General features: G+C 40.0%; 2 protein-coding genes across 2 annotated transcripts; one reads left to right on the forward strand and one right to left on the reverse strand.

Moving 5' to 3' along the window:
* The first annotated feature begins 1165 nt into the window (after positions 1-1165).
* On the forward strand, positions 1166-3200 carry LOC141905094 (torsin-like protein). The gene is made up of 2 exons (XM_074793848.1): positions 1166-1220; positions 1297-3200. The coding sequence occupies exon 2, from the start codon at positions 1304-1306 to the stop codon at positions 2900-2902; it is 1599 nt and encodes a 532-aa protein (XP_074649949.1). The 5' UTR covers positions 1166-1220; positions 1297-1303; the 3' UTR covers positions 2903-3200.
* A 327-nt stretch (positions 3201-3527) lies between these two features.
* On the reverse strand, positions 3528-18506 carry LOC141905095 (neuronal acetylcholine receptor subunit alpha-10-like). The gene is made up of 7 exons (XM_074793849.1): positions 18409-18506; positions 14629-14724; positions 9678-9820; positions 9131-9175; positions 7195-7304; positions 4447-4982; positions 3528-4308 (listed from the first exon to the last, which is right to left on the reverse strand). The coding sequence occupies exons 2-7, from the start codon at positions 14669-14671 to the stop codon at positions 3653-3655; spliced, it is 1533 nt and encodes a 510-aa protein (XP_074649950.1). The 5' UTR covers positions 14672-14724; positions 18409-18506; the 3' UTR covers positions 3528-3652.
* Positions 18507-20805: the final 2299 nt, after the last annotated feature.

Raw genomic sequence — 20805 nt, forward strand, 5'->3', positions numbered from 1 at the left:
ACAATGGCATAGTTGTTTTATTCAGTAACTACTGTGACAGCACAGCGACATATTCATGCGAGACAGGTTTTCATTTCAATGATGTCATCAGTAAAACATCAGCTACAATAATTTGTCAACAAGATGGAAATTGGAATGAAACAATCAGTGATTGTAGAGGTATTTAATCGTTTCATTGGTTTCCTTTACCACTGATAGATGATTAGAGTAATCTTGTAATAACTGGACTTTCAGTTGACCCGCCTGCTGTTTTTGGTGCAAATGAGGAGTTACAACAAAAATTAAGTAAGCTTATTGCTATACTTTTTAACGAATATTTCACGAATTGACTTAAACTGCTTATCAAGAGATGAACGTGATTGTAATTGAGATTCAATTCCATATGATGATGATACTGATCTTCTAACGATCTTCTTTTTATATAGATATAATAATGATTATTGGAGTAACTGCTGCTGTGATTATTCTGCTGACACTTCTATTCGTATTTGCTAGACGGGCCATAAAAAGGTATTTTGAAAATATTCAAAAATCACACCGCGTACCCATCCTGAAGGTATGCTTATATAATACCGGTGCAAATAAATGTTTTAAACAATGTTTTTTAGGAGGAACGCACTTCCGGGGCAGTGGCATTATCTGCAAGAAGTTGACAATCCAAACTACACCGAGACCTCTGACTCGATAAACATCAACACAGTTGATAAGAAAGTATTTTATTCATCTGCACAAAACGACAACGTTGACTGGAAACGAAACCAACTTTACGCAGATATCAGTGAATACGAGGCATAACCTTCTCACAAGGAGACATATTAATCAGTTATCATAATATTGCATTATTCATATTCATTTCTTCTGTGATATTGTGATATGGTGCACTCTGTAAAATAAAGCTTATATTTATTCTCCAAATAGTTCCAGTTCCATTTCGTTATTCAACCGTAGAACAATCTATAAACCTGGTTTCTGAATTTTGGCAAAATGAGACAAAAGAATATCCTAATGAAAATAATGTATCAAAGTACGGCAATATTCGGTATACAGTGTTGTGTCTAAACCAGTGAACTTGCGGAGTCAACTGGCGTAAACCGACGGTAGAGGTCACAACTAGATTCGCAGCTGAAGCGAAACCGCGTTTACGTGACAGAAATCTCTCATATCTGGTTTACATGTATTGCCTTGTGTCGGTGTAGGCGCCGAGTTCATCGATTCTAAACGTACGTAGGTTGCTCTATTTTTTCCGTCCTTATTTGATATGATCGCGACTGATTATCATTTTTTTTTCTTCAAAAGGTGCAACATGCGCAATTTACGCAATCTACGAGGAGAGTCAAAACCAGAACTGGATCGACATACGACCAGTTCTCTGAACAACTCATTCGACATGACTCAGTTGATGTCTACTCTAGGTTCTCCTCCAAGACAGAATCGGAATACGGTGGAAACTATGGATTTTACTCCTTCGCCGATACCAGCTTATCGCGGTTCATCGTCGCCTTGCCTACGTCAAAGAGGCGGTAGTATGTGGAATTTGGCGTCGACGGGGCTGAGACAAAGAGGACTGAAGCTGTCACCACAAAGGCGGCACTCCGTTTCATCACCGATCAACTTAACTAAAGTATCTGCGTCGTCAGTCGTATCGCCGGAAGTGTCGTTTCATCGGCGTCGCGAGAGCGCAGGCGCAATACTATCGTCTGCCGATGATACTGCTGACATGTCCGTTGATTATTACGACAACACTTTCGATAAAAGCGAGTCATTCGTGTTCTCACCGGATCGCAGATACTCGTCCATCCAGAACGCAAAATCCGCTTCATCATGCGAAAGCGACATCTTCCATCATCATAAGTCTGAAATTAACAATAACGCTGATACCAAAAGAAACGAAATTCCAGTTCTACCTCAGGTCAACCCTGACGAAGATATGAGTTCCAACGAAGCCTTTATTGATAATGGCGAACAAGACCATCCCGAAAAAATTAGAATACAAGGGACTGGATATTGCGCGTGTCTATTCAAGATGTGTGTTGTCATCGCGGTATTTCTCGTGGTAGCTTACATTTCAGGGCTTTATCTTCAATCTTCCCAGGATGGCCCGGCTCCTGAAACATGTAATGCTACAACGATTACTGTAGTTGCTTCTGATTTTTCACGATCGGCTCCTTTGAAAATATTCGGTCAGGATTTAGCTGTCGAGATTGTTACCAACGCGTTGGGGATATTCATCAAAAATCCATTCAGGCCTTTGGTTCTTTCTTTGCACGGTTGGAGTGGAGTTGGAAAAAGCCATTTAGCTGATCTTATAGTGAATTTTCTGCGACCAACTTCCGCGACGACATTCATCGTACCTTTGGAAATTACCCAATTCGTTAACATCCGCAACGCAACCGAGAACATGTTGTCATATATTCACCCGTGCTTCGTCAACATTTTCATATTCGAAGAAATGGAAGAGGTGACCAAAGGCTACATGGCCAGCGTCGGAGCTGTAATCGAGCGTGTGCGCCGTTCGAAAAACACCAGCGTCATTTTTCTTCTACTCAGCACAAACGGCGCTCGAATAATCAACCGTGTCGTGTTAGACCACATCAAAACTGGCGGGAAGCGTCACGACATATCATCGGAATATTTGGTAGCCAGTTTACTGGCTGGTTTAGAACAGGATTCCGTGTACAGCGAACTGTTTGGTCTCGTCGATTACTGGATACCGTTGATGCCACTAGAGAAAGTTCACGTATTGAAGTGTATCGAACGCGAGTTACTAGCGCGTAAGAAATCTTACCACGAAACGGTAGCCACCGATCTCGCCGAAAGGTTGTTCTACGTGCCTCAGGAATTTCCGATATTTTCAAAGTCGGGTTGCAAAAACATCGGGACTCTGGTGGATATTGAAAGCTAATGTTTATCTATAATAATGTAATAACATTTATCAAGTTTATACTCAGAGTATACGTATATTCATTTTTGGAAAAGATTCATGTTCTATGTATAATAAATTCGAAAATAAGACCGCGATCGAATTGTAGTTGAATAAGATGGGATATCAGACGGTTGCCTATTTCCAGTGATGTCTATATTTTAAGATAGCTATACCTCAACGTAGGAAGTAAATAAACGAATCAATTACCCGTATCGGTACATCTAAATACATTTAATTCATTAAAAAATCTTTACAGCGACCGATTTTGTACAGTTATGACAAATACAATCGTGTTATCATTTCTTGTATATATAAATGTGTTATGTCTCTTTTCTTCGTTGGCGAAATGGACACCTAAATCGAAATACCCCGCAAACACTGCGTGACCGATTAGAAAAATTCGGTGAATTTTTGAAATGTATATAGAAACTCCGTAGATATAAACAAAGTACACGTGAATCTGATGATAAAGTCTCCTCAGTTGTAAATGGAAGATGGTATTGGGATAAATATGCGAGTTATTTGTGATATTGTTACTGTACACACGAAATCTGCCTCTAAACACAACGTCTCCGTAATAAATACGCTTCAAAAGCAGCTCCATCTGATATCTATCTTACAACAAAAATTGACCCGACGGGGAAACTGCACGCCACACTAGACCGAGTGTCGCGTGAAACCGTCAAAAAGCAATTAGGTCGACTTGAGCCAAGAAATCGTATTATGTCGTCAAAGCGGCTTCGTCATCGGAATAAACACCAATAGCGTCAGAAGGTAAATGACCATCACGAGTAGAAAAATCCAGAAAAACAACTTGTCCATTACAATAGCGACTTGCCGCCATTCGTTTATCATATCGTTCTCTTTGTCGTCTTCCTCGCGTTTTCGCACCATTATTCGTAAATACTTTAAAATTTCGTCTAACGGCGTGATTTTGGACGGGTCAACGTCACCGCCGTTCTCAGCGGCTGAAGTAAAACCATCCATATATGTTTCTTTGATATCTTTCAAACTTTTAGTCGAGTTCCTGGGGGACCTGTATTGGTCGGTGTATCGTATCGCATTGACGCACTGCTCGCTAACGAGTCTATCAGTGATATCTTGAGTGTCATTTGGGGATAAGTAGCGCAACGCATCAGCCGTGCCGCCATCCAACATTGTCGATCTTTTGGAAGACACCCGTCGTTTCCTGCTGCTACTGCGTCGCACCGTTCGGAACGAAGCCGGGTGGCAGCCGACAATTCTAGCGATCCAATGTAACACCAGGCGGCGCAACCAGTCCGGTAGTTCGCTGGTGGTTGGTCCGCAATGATAGCATTTTAATACCAACACGGTAAGGATTACGGATACAGAAGTTACGGCCATAGACACCGTCAGATAAATTCCTGAAAACATAAATCAGATATTATCTTTTTGTTTTTTGGCGTATAAGAACACCTGGAAAATCTTTGGATAACATTGTCAGACAAAATCTAATTAACCTCAGTAATTTATGAAACAGTCCGTTTTTAGTCAATTCTTACCTATTAATGGCACAAACTCGGATGTGGAAGGCATATTCTCAGCAACAAGTAACATGAATACAGAATACGATAGTAAAACAGTGACACCTAGTGTCACTTTTTCTCCCTCATCTGGTGGCAGACAAAAAGCCAACAGACTCAAAACGTTCAACCACATACACGGCAATATTATGTTAATTACGTAGTAAAGTATTCTCCTATTTATGCGGACGTGGACTGTGACGTCAGGATAAATCTCGTGCCCGATTGGATAAACGACCTCGTTACGTATGATCGTGGAATCGACGTAACGCCATTCGCCATTCGTGATATACGAATCCATCTCGATAAAACTCGAACTGTTCACCAAGTCCACTTGGCTTTTGTCGTAGGTCCACGAACCGAATTTCATGTGACAACACTGTAAATCGAACGGAAAGTAGGTGATGTCCACTTTACATGAACTTCGCAGGCGTACAGGAGGTGACCAGAAAATAGTTCCATCTTTTTGTACCATAGCGTTCGTAGGCATGTATCCGGTTGTGTAGTCATCCGCGCTGAAATGATGATGGCAATGATAATCATTCATCAAATATTACAAAATAAACATCATTCTCATTGCATATATTATCCTTTAGTTGATAGACATCTATTTGCCGTTTATACTGTGAATATAGGCGCGAATTCTGATTGTGGTACCAGAAATAAACATAGCTAAGCTCGATTGATTATCACACATTGTTCATGCACATAATCACTGGTCACTGGACGTTTCGGATTATCAGACCCTCTTAAACATCCCGTAAACAAGTTCATCTCAAGCGATAACCAGTCTTGTCTTATTTGCAAGTTTGATATTCGCGTTCGGCTGCGTGGCGTTAGCATCGGACATTTATTCGTCTATACAGTGTGATTGATTAGATTTGCCCCCACGCTTTAGATACAATATGGATGTTCTGCCAGATTAGCAAAGTTGATCCATCCATTTTCTTTCTCCGGTCACTTAAGTCCCACATTCATGACTCGGCATGACCCTGTCAGCTATCCCGATGGGCTGGTCATATTCTTTAATGTCATGAATGTCGAATATACCGCACAGCGTTTTCCTAATTATAACTATGGCGAGCAAAATGTACAAGACATGACTCTCGGAATAACGAACCTAATGGAATATTCTACCATGTACATCGCGCGTACGGAAAATGGCATCTCGATTTACCATGTCAAATTGAAAAATAGTAGTCTAACCTACATTTCACGAGAGTGCCTTCGTCTAATTAATGTTTTATTAGTTTTGGGGATCAGAAAGCTTGATACATCTTACAAATGCGCTACAAGATTTATCACTTGTGCCATTAGTATGCCGTACATCTACTGTCGAGCGCTTCAGAAAATAACTATCAAAGCAACCCATTATGGCACATCTTTGGCGGATTAATTGAAAATACATCGTGGGGGTCTAATCGTGTTACCGTAAGCACGTACACACATAGTACCGGGTTGTAAGCTGGTGTAGGAATGGTGCAGAGGTTTGGGCAGGAGACGTTCTCTCACACCTCCCAGGGCGAACTTCGGATTTCGTAGTTTAGTAATATCGTCTAGTGGTCGGAGCTAATAACCGATCGCACTATGGTTCAATCTTAACGCATTTCACAGTGTAGGCCATCTTGGAATTTAGGTCTGGTGGTCCACAGCGACCGTGCTTAGTTGAATGGTTCGCTATTTCCGCACTATAGTTCCGACTTTCACTACGCAAATATTCGACAAACTCCGATAATCGAAGTTCGCCCTGGATGACCAGGGGAACTACGTGCAGAAGAGTTATCCAATATACGTACAGAAAATACGATAATGTGACATGCGTAAATGCGGTCCAGTAAGATATAATTGGTTTAACACCTCATTGATAAATATGACTTTTCCGTGACCAATAAGTAATAAATATTCATAAGCGTGGTACGCTGCAAGTCGGTGCATAATTCCAGTGAAACATCGCCAATACTTTGATGTTCTTGTTACGATTGTTTCTTCAACTAGACTATTGTTGAATTGACGCCCCTGTTTGCTTTGCTATTGGAATATATTCGATTCGGAAGATCTAAATTAAGCTCCTTCGACCATATTTCAAATAATGTCCAATCTGAAACCTTTGTCGTTATAAATATAACTAAACCTTTGATGCTTTACCAATCAATAATCAATGATATCTCTCAGTTACATGTGATCTAGAAGCGTCTATTTTCAGCAAGAGTAAAAATACACCATCGAAGATTACTGACGTCTATTATGACAACGAAATCAACATGATTAGTATATTGCAGACGTTATTGCCTATCTAGCACAAAACTGTTTTGTCATTCCATGACGCCAGATCTGTCAAAAATGCCGGAAATTGCCGAGCGTAACACCATCGCGGAGGTCACGTTAACGCTAAGTCATCAATTCAACGCAAAAACTAACGTCACAGCGGTCACGTTAACGCCACAGATTGCATCCAACGTATAAAAGAAATGTTTTGACCGTTAGCGGTTTAGAAACATCAACCTGTCTCATTATAACGTTCTACCGTTTGTTATAGATGTGGTAGTTGCGGGACGAGACCAATGACTGACAACAATGCTGCAGAAGATTTATTACCCTGGGCCTTTTGTATCAACAGTTATCTTTCCGAAACAGGACCCAATTCACCCCCAGTTATTGATAGTTTTACACCAGAAGTAGCGCTGATTGAATTCGGCGATTTCATTACCGCGTGTCTCCATAACTTACTTGTTGTAAAGGACTATATCAGGCAACCATAATTTATTAGCAGGAATTCGCACGTTCCACAGTCCGTTAAAATCCGCCGGATTCCAACCAATCCGCTGATCTTTCCACGTCTGAAAAAAAAGACGAATACTAATCGAAAATTATAGACCGATAAAAGGTCGACAAAAGAAACTACGGGCCATTTTTGGGCTTTGGAAGAACCTTTTAGTTCGCGAATGTTTTTCGTTTTCCGGTTGAGGGAACACTGGTACAGCGTAAAATTCTTACCGTGGATGGAGATATTTTCAAAGCCCCGAGATAACATCGTAATGCAGATTATTTCAGTGAAATGCAGGTTATCTGATAGTAGGGGGTTTGCCGCGTAATGCGAGGGTAGGCGTGAAAAATACGTGATATATTGTTTGACACGGTATGTGCCACACGACTGGTACGTGTGTGCGTGTGTGTGTGGTGTGTGTGCGATGTTATACCCATCGGTCTCTGAAAGATTACATCCATCACGGCGGCTTATCCGAGCAGTTAAAGTAGCCCGTTATTTCCATACGTAAATGAGGCGATTATTGTGGATTTACCGATGCCAGATACCCCGGCGTTGCTTTCATATTCATATCTGATCTGAACGCCGAGCGTACACAATATCGGCGACAGGCTATACCCCATCACCGCAACCGCCACAGACTTCGTTGTTTCATCGCGTTCAGACGCTGTGTACTGATATAGATCAAATTCTAAATTGATCTTTACGATTCCATGAAATTCGAGTTGGAAGTTTAAACATCGTTGGCACATAAAAGCGATTAGCGCTATAGAAAAAGTTCCATTTTATAATGATGACTTATGATCTGAAATTACATTCTTTATTACGCGTTTTTCGAACAACCTTTTCCGGCGTGAAGATATGCGGAGTAATTCCGTCGTAATTGTTTTCGGAAACGGAGACATAAATGCATAGGAATCACCATTGCGATTGCCGTTTAAAGAATATAAATTGCCCCATATACAACTGACGCAATCGGAAAATCTTTACCGAGATTTGACATCTTGTATCGGTTTTATCGATGGACAGGCCGCTAACACACGATTTTGTAATCGAATTCGCTACTGAAATGAGGCTTTACCCCCCGAATCGGTTGCGATCGCTAAAAGGAACACAAATTGATTGCCAGCGCGTTTACAAGAATTATCGCAGTTCAAAGAGCTAAGCAAAATAAATAGCGGAGTAAATTAAAGATTTGCCATGTCCCACAACGTCGATAAACCTGGGTCTATCTTACAGCAGAGCGCTTATTTCATTACTTGAGTGCTCAATTTAGTTGATAGACCACGCGGCTTGATTATCATGAACCAGTTGCGGATAGAAAAGTTATCCTTTTCTCACGTTCAACGTTTACATCCCCTCCTAAACTATCCTTACTATTCAATAGCCACGAGGGACTTACAGAGTACCCAGTAGTACGATCGAGTTCACAATATTTTAGATTGAACTGAAATTGAATTAGAGCGCCAGAAATCATTCACGACGGAATCGGTTTTTTTTTCGGGGACAACTCGGCAACGCTTTAACGCGACCACTTCGGTAAGATTGAATTTCGTTTTATTCAACGTTGCGCAGCTTAACGTGTTTCTATCGGTAAGATGTTATATGTGATTAGGAAATCTCTAATATCTCTGGTTACGATGCTCAATTTATCAAGCGTTTGGCATTGATCGCTGTCGGCTGTTGAGTGGAAATCGGTGTTTGTAGACCTATTCAAAAACCGTTTATTTCTCGAGTATTAGGAGCCACTTGTCAAAATAATCAATATCGCATTAATTAAACTCCGCAAACAAACAATTTACATTCGAAAATTGATTACGTTTGTCGTTTATGAAAACAACAGATTTATGAAAGTTTGGGTTGGTGATTTTAATGACTGTTGTACCTCGTAATACTCACATGAACCAGCCAAACATTCGTGACAAGAACTTGATTTTTTTCATCCTGCAATTTAATTCATCATTGGTTAGTTATATCTGTATATTTTTCTCATTCCGAATGAAGATGGATTCGTCGGAAAAGCTGACATTGGCACATATACGATCGCGGGGCTTTTCGTAATACAAAACGTCGTGTTCGTAGAATCGTTTCACTTCAAACTAATTAAGAAATCTCGTGATTTTAAAACGCGCTTATTAAACTTTGGGTCATTAAAACGTAGAAACAGATAGTAATTCATAGGTAAACTAGCTTTATTCAAGATACGAGCAGGTAAATGAGTCTGACGAAGACACTATGTATTAGTACGTATATTAGTAATACAAAACTTATTAAGTATTATCTGTCTATACATTCTAATGATTCGAAACCAGATTAACACCGGTGCTCTCTACAAATCCTTTTGCATCTATTGTAGTTTCAGGGTTTCAGGGCCAAATTATTTTTGCGGGCTGTACGCTCCTTCCTTAGTTTGAGATTGAATTCGGGTTCGGCACCGCGCACTTACCATGTCCATTATCTGTATAAGCGTCATTCCGATGTAAACGACGACATTTCTAGATGCGTTATACACCGGTCGAACACTGCTGTCGTAATGTTGAAATACTCGCCTGACTAGCCTCTGTTCGTCTGGTAAATCTTCCTCTTTCACTGCAAAATGCAACAATATTTCATCCGGCTGTTCATTAAAAAGAATTACATTCGATTATCAACCGGAAGAAATATGGCCGCCAGGTGGGCAAACGATAATTACATTAGAAATGATTCACCATCGAATTGAGAATCCGTATTGTCGAGTTTTCCGCTGAAGCAGGCGCCATGCGTGCAACAATTCTAATGAAACATTTATTGAAATATCTTGCCATTTTTGTCAAGACGAATAGCGTTAAAACCTACGAACGAACTTGATACTCATTCTCATAGAAATTGCATCCTATTGGATTGATTTCTTAGAAAATATCTGATTCCGATTGTGAAACCCCGCTTTTAGCCTTCGCATTGGTGACAGTGCTATTAATCGTCCTTTTATTTTGGACCCCGCTTTCTAATTCCCCTAGATCTGTCCCTGATTGCAATCATTCACGTGTTCGCAAGCAATAGATAATTTCAAAAATTTCTTACATGCGCCGAATTAGATATTTCTGCGCTGTCCGCGTGAACGAAACAAATGCAATTAACCTAACAGAAAAACAATTTGCAATATCCGCTAGGCAAACACAGCGTTGATAGATCCGTAAAATGGCGGCTCCACTTCCGGATCCGTGACCGGTGATACAAACTAATGTAATTTCGATGGTAACGTCTGACTGCCCAATATAGAAACTTATCTAGGATCCAACCCTCCGTGGCCTGGTCTCAAATATCTAGGTAGCTGACTGCGGTTTATGATGCACTTCGTTATTGCATTGTTCGAATCTTTCCCGCATGAATAATTGCCAATAGACTATATATATAAATCACTGTTAAGCATGTAATTGAATTAATAGTTCGCTTATATTGGGTTAGGTAGCAATCAATGTAACCGCTATTTGCTCATAGATTGATTGTAAAAAACATGCGATCGAGATCGCAATATGTGACACGCTTAAGGGAAGGAAGTGCGAGATGCCACAATACTTTTGAATGTAATTGTAAGAATATGAATTAAAGCGTTTTCATTTCATGCCTTATATGATAATTACAGTATTGTAGTTGAAATGACAGGCAGTACGCACGAGTATGTACGTGTATAGTCACAGAATGTCAAATTGAATGCAAATTGACAGCTAAGACAGGAGAGGTATATACGCATTATAAAGACGCATTAGCTGCATCCGATGGAGTTCAAGTTCCCATTAAATCCGTAGACAAATATAAGACCCTCGAAAATTGTCTACAAGACAGTTGATTTACTCCAAAGATGTTCCAAGGCGCAGAGACTACCGGACTACATCGCGCTGAAGCAGTTATTCTATTCATACGTGTTGCTGCTATAGCGGGCGCACGATTTTCTCGTGGTGTTCGTGATACCATAATTTCGGTGTTTAACAATTTATAAGGTTTATCGCACCCGAGAGCCGGGCGTAAAGTGCAACATGTTAACTAGTTTATTGGCACTACGGGACGAATTCGTTCGATACATCATTATATCCCCTATAGAGTTCTATATATTACCTCAGGTTAACGGCTTTAAGACGGTAAACAACACGAAGATAAAACGACTACTAATTTTTAGAAGCGTTCTGTCGACATGTAATTCTTGTGTGACGCGGCGGGCAGCTGTTTCTGTTGTGTACGTAGGATTAATTATTTAGAATTATCTGTTCCGTTTTTATTTGATGACGGGGAAAATTTGCCCGCTGATGTAATCGATGTTATTGCAAATAACGAACATAATTCGGTTATATCAACAGACCGAAATGATTGCCTGTATACGGATTATAGTAAAATAGCAATAGATGTTCATCCAGAAAAAAAAAACCTAAAACCGAGATGTTTTTCTATAATGAGGTGATATCGTTGAATAGGTACGCGCAACGTTTCTTGAGACGCATCATTATCTTTTTTATTTATATGTTCGCGAGGTATTCGCCATACTTTCGACCACGTCGCTGGATCCATAATGATTTTCCTATTAAATTCCTCCCCGCGATTTTGACGCGATTCATTAAAAGTCACGTCAATTACGTCGATAGATTGTCGATTGTCGAACACACGAAGCCGACACGGGACCAATTCAACTCGCCGGTTCTATACGTCGAACTCATGAAGCCAGCGGCTACGATTTTCTCGTTGATCTACTGTGAATTCAACCCTGTGTTCCCCGACGGAACTATCACACGGATATACGGCATCTCATCTCGCCGTCAATCCGCTCGTGTCAAAAGACGTTCTTTTTACATTCCCATACATTACAGCTCACGCCGGAGCCTTCCCGCACTCAGCCGAGAATTATATTCCGCTTTTTAATGTCTCGTCTCGTCGAAGCAATCGCCCAACGGGTACAGTATTCTAATGGTTTTGTTCTTTTTATACCCAGAGAGAAGAAGCGCATCACTTTACTAGAGATTTCAGATTCAATTTAACGACCTCGTAGACTCCGGAACGCGATTCGCTTGAAACGGTAGCCATTACCTATATTAGAATGGAACTGGAGCGTCGGGAAGCATTACCCGTGTCAGTCACGGGGAACGGGGAAACTAGAACGATTTAGAATTATATTGCGCTCATAAAAAACCGAGCAACGTACATAAACCATCTGCTTCTTATTCATTGATTGTTTCTACTTCAGTTACCATTAAAAACCGTCGTTCGGAGCGATAGGTTCTAGCTAATTAAATGGGGCTGGACGAATATCGATATTACCGCGTTTGGGGTTAGGGTCATATATATAGTCTTTTTTTGCGTCGACGAAATTCGGTAATGTGATATAAAAAATATGTGATATATCTCGTCAGTATCGATTTCTACTTGTTACAGACGAGCAAGAATCGGGAGTAATTTACACATTATGACAGTCGATTTAAATGGAGCTGAGCGTCAGGGATTTTAAACCCATGATGTTTCTCGTTATATATCCATCCATCACGGGACTCCAATCTATGCATAAATACGATTATTATTCCCCGAGGTCCGGCTGTATATTGAAACGATCATCCGCGTCTTCTCGCTGGCTCTCGTCTGCGAGTCAATCGCTGATGTGTCATTTCGTGAATGAATCACATCGTTTGTTTATGTATATATCGTTTTGATACACGACAATGCAAGAGGATGTATACGCGAATATACCAAAGAAAGGGAAAACTTAGTTTGGAAAGCAATAAAAACTTATTCTTTCCACATACGAACTGGAGTTAAACTTTGTTTTTAATTTAGAATATGACACAATACGTGGAATTGGCACCGGTTAAGCCTATTGGCTACTCTCGGCCGTCCGGTGTCGAGTGATGACCTTGACCTTCAGTTATGTACTTATACTTTTGCGAGTCACTAATTTTTTTGGTAGCTGACACAAATCATTCGAATGTGTTTATCTTTGAAAAAGCAATATATATCTTTTCCGTTGATCGAATAAAACTGTTTCTTTCCCAAACAAAAAAGCTTTCACTTATGACCACTGCGCGTACCTCCTGTTCCGAGTTCATGAAGACAGTTTCTAAACTTCTATATCTACCTTTTCATGTAAGTTTGAATGAGTCCGATAATGAGAGCAAAATCAGTTTCAATCCGACCGATTCATGATTAGCGGCATCATGTTGCGTCTTAGATTTCTCGGTATTTCACGAATTTGTGTTTCTACTCGGTAACGTGACACGAGGAAATCGGCTCGGAGAGAAATTGAAATCATCCACAAACGCAAAACATGTCGCGTTTGAAAATGACTGATGACGTTTATATTTGCTCGAGTTTCGATCTGGAACGTGTTTCTTTTCAGTTTTCAGGAAATCGGAAAATATTCACGAGCACGCGCGCAAGCATTCAGCGATACAGATATAGCTAAACCTTGTATCTTACGTTCAGATCTGTTCGGTTGAAATTCGACCTTTTTAATCTAATCAAAAGTTATAATGCGATGTAGTCTATTCTGTTCCCATAGCTCTCAATTTCTAGAAGTGCTTGAATTGTTGGCATGAAATAAATGTATGAATTTGACTCCGCGTTGATTTGCAGGTGATGGCATAGGCCTGTTGATTCTGAGGAAACAAGCGAGATTACCAGCACACGTATCGTAGATTATGTGATTCGCAGATTATCACGCTAATTAAGATGTAGCACTATACGTTAGAAGATACAGCACAGTCTACACAGCGCCATGTCTCGCGGGTCCATGGGAAAGATGTTATAAATCATTCAGATTCAATATGTTTGGTTATGGATCACTCTTCCGAGTTATCTAAAAATGCACATCGCGTTTGATCGACTCTGTCTCTGTCTCTATCACAAGAGAGAAAGAAGGAAGGACGGGAGAGAGCATGATTCATTGTTGAGTAGTTAATTTTGCTGCGATTGGTATCAAATCCGAAAGGTACGCCTTAGACGACCTGTAGCAATTACTTCTGCGGCTACGCTTTTCAAAGGCAGAACATATTCATTGATATCCATGACATGCAAATGAAAACGCACTTTTATTCAACAGATATGGAAAAATGTAAAGAAAAAAAACGTGGGGCTGCGAAATCTTATGCGTAAAGATATTGTATAGATGCAGCGGTAGTTGCTGTAATGTTGCAATACAACAGATGCATCTAATTCTGAAACAATAGATATTTTTTCTATCAGTAAAAACGTGCAAAAAAGCTGCTTGAACTGTAAACTACAGAACCAAGATTATTGTGTAAAGATCAGACTGAATGCGCATGACTTCTCTCCAAATTAGCTGCGCCGAGGGACAGATCTATATTTCATTCCATCTATCTAATGGGGGTTAAATTTGCTTATTCTCGGCTTGGTACCGGTACTTCGACATGGAGGATACTTACTGTCGTCTGGTAAAGGCGGGTAATGATGGGTAGAGCCTGTCATCCCGCCCGCTAGGTGGCGGTCTCTGTTGTTTTTCTGACGGGTTTTCAGCGGATCTGCAATGGATAGAATTCATTCAACTGTTTGATACATTTTAATTCTTGAATTATAGCTTAATCATCTTGATGATCGAATTCATTTCTAGTATGAATCACATGCGGATAATGTAAGTTATAATAGATGGAAATGAGTTATTAAACATCATAGGTGGTATAGTTTACTATTTCTCGTGGTATACCAAGCGTCTGTAACATGTTTGCCATCGTTTATCTCGGGGGAACCTATCTAAACTTCATTTCAAGCATGGATTTGTGTTTGGATGATGAGCAGCACGCGTAGAAACTCCTGATAATTTTCTTCAAAATAATTCCCCACGTATACAGCCTGATTACCCATCGAACCATAAAGGACGTAAAGTTCGTTAGACAAGACAAAAATTCCTATTGGTCTCTTGAAGCCCCGGGATATCGTCGGTGGCGCTTGCTTCTTTAATCTTCAACATCGAATGTGGAATCGAATTTTTACTGTCATTACAAAGTAGAGTTTAATTCGCGACGTCAAAGAATGTAGAAAATTAGAAGAGAGGCGACGGCACAATTACAGTTGATTACCTTGCAGTATTTCAGTACAATACGACGCCATCAGCGAGTTTAAACAGTTGTGTAGCTGTATAGACAGTGGAATTAATGGAAATTGTGTCACCATGAAATTAGAGTTATATATATGTATATACGGCATCATTTGTAAATATAAGATCCAATAAGGACCTAGGAAGCTCTTAACTTCTATCTTAATGACTCGGTGTGTAGTTTCGGGCAAATTCGTGTTTAAGTTTATGATTAGCCTACGGTGAAAATCCGGTCGAATATTCGTCGCCTTAGTTCATATGCACTCTATGAATTTTAGCGGTTCGTCGATAAAGCGGTCGTAATGGGTTGAGACTCGATGGAAATTTAATTAAACGTAACTGAAATCTCCTAATTCGGTGAGCAGTCATCGGCTTATCTGATAAAAAGTGTCATCATAAATACGACGAGAAACGATCAATATACTTAACATCTTTATGCGTTTAGAAAGTGACGCTATCGCTGTGAAGAGCTTGTTCTGCGGCAGCGAAAATCAAGAGCTATCAGAAACGTGGCTCAGATTCATTTTGATTCGTCATAAGAGCGAATACAAAAATTCAGCATTTTCGACGAGTGTCTTTCTGTTTTCTGTGAACTGATTTTAGAATGTTCGGGGTATTGTATCGGCTGTCCCGGTTATTCCGGCCAGCGGTATAAGAAAAGATAAAAGGTACGAGATATTCATCAACATTGTACTGGTCATGCATATCATCGCACAAACGTCACGAGGGAGGGAACCTGTATGTATATAAATGAGAAATCATGCAACATCGCGGTCGGTTTGATTATACCATATACGGGGATTTTACGCGACAGTGAAGACACCGACATCGTGTCACTGCGCATCAGTGCTAACAGACTCATACACCCGACTGACTGCTTAGTTTTGTCGAAATAACCGTATTGATGCATCACGTATCACCAATGCGTCCAAACATTTTGATAGTTAAACGTGAATTGTGGCCTGCGTCGTTTCTCAAAGGTCGCCATAACATTAGAGTGGCGCCAGCTTTGTGCGAGTAGTATTAAAAACTACTGAATCTAAATCTAATAACTGATCAGTTGTGCGTATAGTCGACACGTAGCTGTATCATCAGCTGGGACGGATGTTGAATCTGCCAATCTAACAACAGCTGATCAATTCAGTAAAATACTCTAAACAATTTAACAAAGCTTAGAACAAAGGCTTGCCACTTCAGCGAGACAGGTGCGCGATTTTGTAGATATTCATATTCAAATTATTTTTATTCATGATCTATGAATCAGGCCAAATTCATTTGGCTTAGTTCCCACAATCTTATAGCTAACTTCTCGGCAGATTCAGATTCAGCACCACATAGCATATTTCCACTGCTTTTAATTTTCTCCCCATTATCTTCGTATTGCGGATAACAGTCTGCAAAACGCGGAGCGCGCCATTCGACGCTAATGTGCGACAGTTTGGGAATTTTGTCTTTATTGCAACACGACACAACTCACATGGGAGAACAATTATTGTCTCTCAGAAATGAATATGCGGATTTACAAAACACACAAACGAGTTGTACATAGGCGAAGAACTGATATGATGCCAGGAAGTTTTTATATCGTAGATGTTTTCACGCTCGATGAAACATGATCTCTGAATAATGTTTATTAGTTTTTTTTGTCGATTTGCCGGTGCACGAGATGTAATGACCGAATGCATAACATGTTATTACGCTGTATATATTGATGTAATGTATTTCCCTCCAGGACACTTAGAATATGATAAAAAGATGATTTTGTTTGGGTCATAATTTTCTTGCGGAATTAGACGTGGAAAACGAGATCTTTTTGTTAAAGGAACCACGTTAGCCCGGTGCCAAATATCTAAAACATTAAGACTGGTAGTAACTTGATTACATAAATACGAGCTTTCGCGAACGTCGTAGTACGTCATCAAATTCTTCTGATTTACTTGATGAAGCTATAGAATGCATTATACGCGAAAAACTCGAATTTTTGATTAAGTTTAACCAACCAAGTATCGTTCAGTCTTCACGTTAACAAAGGCTTGCCACTTCAGCGAGACAGGTGCGCGATTTTGTAGATATTCATATTCAAATTATTTTTATTCATGATCTATGAATCAGGCCAAATTCATTTGGCTTAGTTCCCACAATCTTATAGCTAACTTCTCGGCAGATTCAGATTCAGCACCACATAGCATATTTCCACTGCTTTTAATTTTCTCCCCATTATCTTCGTATTGCGGATAACAGTCTGCAAAACGCGGAGCGCGCCATTCGACGCTAATGTGCGACAGTTTGGGAATTTTGTCTTTATTGCAACACGACACAACTCACATGGGAGAACAATTATTGTCTCTCAGAAATGAATATGCGGATTTACAAAACACACAAACGAGTTGTACATAGGCGAAGAACTGATATGATGCCAGGAAGTTTTTATATCGTAGATGTTTTCACGCTCGATGAAACATGATCTCTGAATAATGTTTATTAGTTTTTTTTGTCGATTTGCCGGTGCACGAGATGTAATGACCGAATGCATAACATGTTATTACGCTGTATATATTGATGTAATGTATTTCCCTCCAGGACACTTAGAATATGATAAAAAGATGATTTTGTTTGGGTCATAATTTTCTTGCGGAATTAGACGTGGAAAACGAGATCTTTTTGTTAAAGGAACCACGTTAGCCCGGTGCCAAATATCTAAAACATTAAGACTGGTAGTAACTTGATTACATAAATACGAGCTTTCGCGAACGTCGTAGTACGTCATCAAATTCTTCTGATTTACTTGATGAAGCTATAGAATGCATTATACGCGAAAAACTCGAATTTTTGATTAAGTTTAACCAACCAAGTATCGTTCAGTCTTCACGTTAACTGATTTGACACAAGAGAAAAATGATATTTACTGAATGGGCACAGACGGTATCAACTTTTTGCCATGAAGAAAATATTAGAAATGCATCAATTTATTCAATTCATTCTACGATTCTGAAGCCTAGGAAAATGCTATTATAATTTTCGTTCATTTTTTTTCCAACGCGTTATTTGCAAATTCGCAAATATGGTTTATTTACCATACTTTAAAATATTACCATACTTTGTATAAGCTTACCTTTTCTTGTGCCGATTCCCGGTAGTTTTTTCTGTTTGCTTCCGTCTAAACATTGCAGCAGGAATATCCAAACAAAGAAGAAATAATACGTCCTTATGTACATCCTTTTCCTGCATAACCCGAAAAAACGTATCCTCAGCACAGCGAAATCCCGTCTAAACCGATTTGTAACAATTTAATCCGATTTACAACGACAAATTGGTATCGAAAATTCCACAAAGGCGTGCGAAACTGGTCACCGCAGCTACTGGCACTGCGTACTGGTTGTCCATTGGAGACTAGCGTACTGTAACGACAGCAGTTATAGGTGGAAAGCTGAAACTAACTGTCGATCCTACTGGTACCTATCGTGTTAGCGTTTTACTCAATCCTCTCTATATCTCTCTCGAGGCTCGGTTTAGACCGCTATATTCGAACCGTCTGCGTCGATTATAATTACGTTTCAATGAATTATCGTCTATAAAAGAGAAACAACCCCCCAGTGTAGTCGATCTCAATTTAAAATCTAACAGCCTCCCGCTGTCAGCTGGTAAGTGATGCAACGGATGCGTATACCGCTGCTGCAGCTGAGTCTCGCATTCTCCATCATTGAGACCTTTCCGGCGGTCCTTAATGTCGGCAATTCATTTGAAAACAGTGTGGCAGGGATACAAATCATCTTCGTCAGCATTTTTCTGGCTTAAAGGTGGCGTCCAATGCAAATGTGTCATTTGTCTGACAGTCGTGTTCAGGCAGGCTGCCAAGGCGGAACAGGTTACATGCCGAGTGGTAAACTAATCGAATCTCCATCAGGAATAATCTATCTGATAGTTGCTTCTTTTTAGTTTTAACAAAACCCCACCAGGTGAGTTGCATGTTATTAATTAGATGGCGAACAAATCGAATCATCCTCTGAATTGTCTTTTTAGAATGATTTGATCCCGATAGATGGCGAGGATGCGGCAATATTTTGAGAGCCGATCATCAAGATGTAAACTTGAGCGTATTTAACTTACCATAATCTTTTAAAATCTTTCATTTCAAAAAATCGGTTTATAAAATGTATTCTCAGTGGTTTGGGCCTCGGCATTTGAGGCGATATGAGGTTAGTTTGTGCTGCACAGTAATATATCTGACAGTCGTTATTTCTTAGTTCGATCATGATTCCGATATGTGGCGAAGATAATGTCGGACATCTGCCTCCTGGTAATCAGTTAACCCGTCTGTGCTTAAGTTTCGCGATCGGATATTTATCACTCTGGTAATCAGTCCATCCGATAATTAAACGAACAATTAGGGAACTAACTAGAGGCAGTGCGGCAATGAGTTTATATCATAACTAGACATAATTTCAGAATGATTGAAAATATGAAATATATCTAAACTGCAGATGAGAGCCTTCCACTCAGGTTTCAGGTTAAACGAGATTATAATTCAATCTCGCCGACATTTCAAATGCTGACAACGACCCGATGTAAAACGTCGAGACGAAACGAAATACAAAGTAAAACCGAAAAGTCTAATTAAGATAAAAACGACGCGTTCGACGCCGCTTCGAAGCCTCCGGGGAATTGTTGAAACTTCGAGGGAATCATTTGAAATTCAAGCCAGATTAGATTTGTCAAATTCTCGTTCGAATCGTTGTTCTCCGTTCAGAACAAGCGCCGTATTAATGGTTTAGAGAGACTGGCTATTGCTGAAGGTGAAAGATAGTAATTGGATTTATGGTCACATTTTCTTTGCCTCGCACTTGTGTCAACTCATCGATCAACGACGCAAATCCTTTGTCGGTGGGTACAATTCGCCACCGGCTCCACCCGATCATAATTCATCTTTTTTCGCGCAAAATGGATTTTTTAATTTCCGAAACGTGTTTTACCGTTCCGTCGTCGACTGTCAAAATGTCGTTAGCGTTTTGTTGAAACCGTCTACAACATGTGACAAAACAAAACACAGTCTGTGACAAAACGCTGAGTCGATTGCCAGCGGTTTTCAAATGACAGCAGCTTGCTTACACACAATTCTTGATTAAAATCGATGTCAATCAAGCGACTGAATGAACGCGGTCAATATGATTTTTTTGGGGATTTCTAAGATCGAAAATGTTGCACATACATGTGCGCATGTATTCCCCGCACGCATTGGGCTTTTTATTGATGGATTATGAAATAAAGTTTTCATTAGAACGCGCGCTGTATGCAAACCCCCGCCGGGACAATTTATAACACGATCTGCCACGGAAAATCGCAACATATTACTCAACCCCAGCGGCTCTGAGACGTTAATTCTATTAGAAAGCCAAGATATTGTTTGTGTTAAGAGAAGATATTGAATCCGCAGACGATAAGCAACAAGTCGAACAACTTAAACGATCGTTAACGATTTTGAATTGATACGAAATGTTCGTGGCTATGATAA

The sequence above is a fragment of the Tubulanus polymorphus genome, chromosome 5, assembly GCF_964204645.1.
Source record: "Tubulanus polymorphus chromosome 5, tnTubPoly1.2, whole genome shotgun sequence".
Classification (NCBI taxonomy): domain Eukaryota; kingdom Metazoa; phylum Nemertea; class Palaeonemertea; order Tubulaniformes; family Tubulanidae; genus Tubulanus; species Tubulanus polymorphus.

Coding starts and splice junctions, on each gene's coding strand:
- LOC141905094 (XM_074793848.1), top strand. CDS start 1,304: ATGCGCAATTTACGCAATCTACGAGGAGAGTCAAAACCAGAACTGGAT.
- LOC141905095 (XM_074793849.1), bottom strand. CDS start 14,671: ATGACAGGCTCTACCCATCATTACCCGCCTTTACCAGACGACA. Junction 7,305..9,130: donor CGAATGTTTGGCTGGTTCAT/GTGAGTATTACG, acceptor CTTTTTTTTCAG/ACGTGGAAAGATCAGCGGAT. Junction 4,983..7,194: donor GATATAGTCCTTTACAACAA/GTAAGTTATGGA, acceptor TCATCATTTCAG/CGCGGATGACTACACAACCG.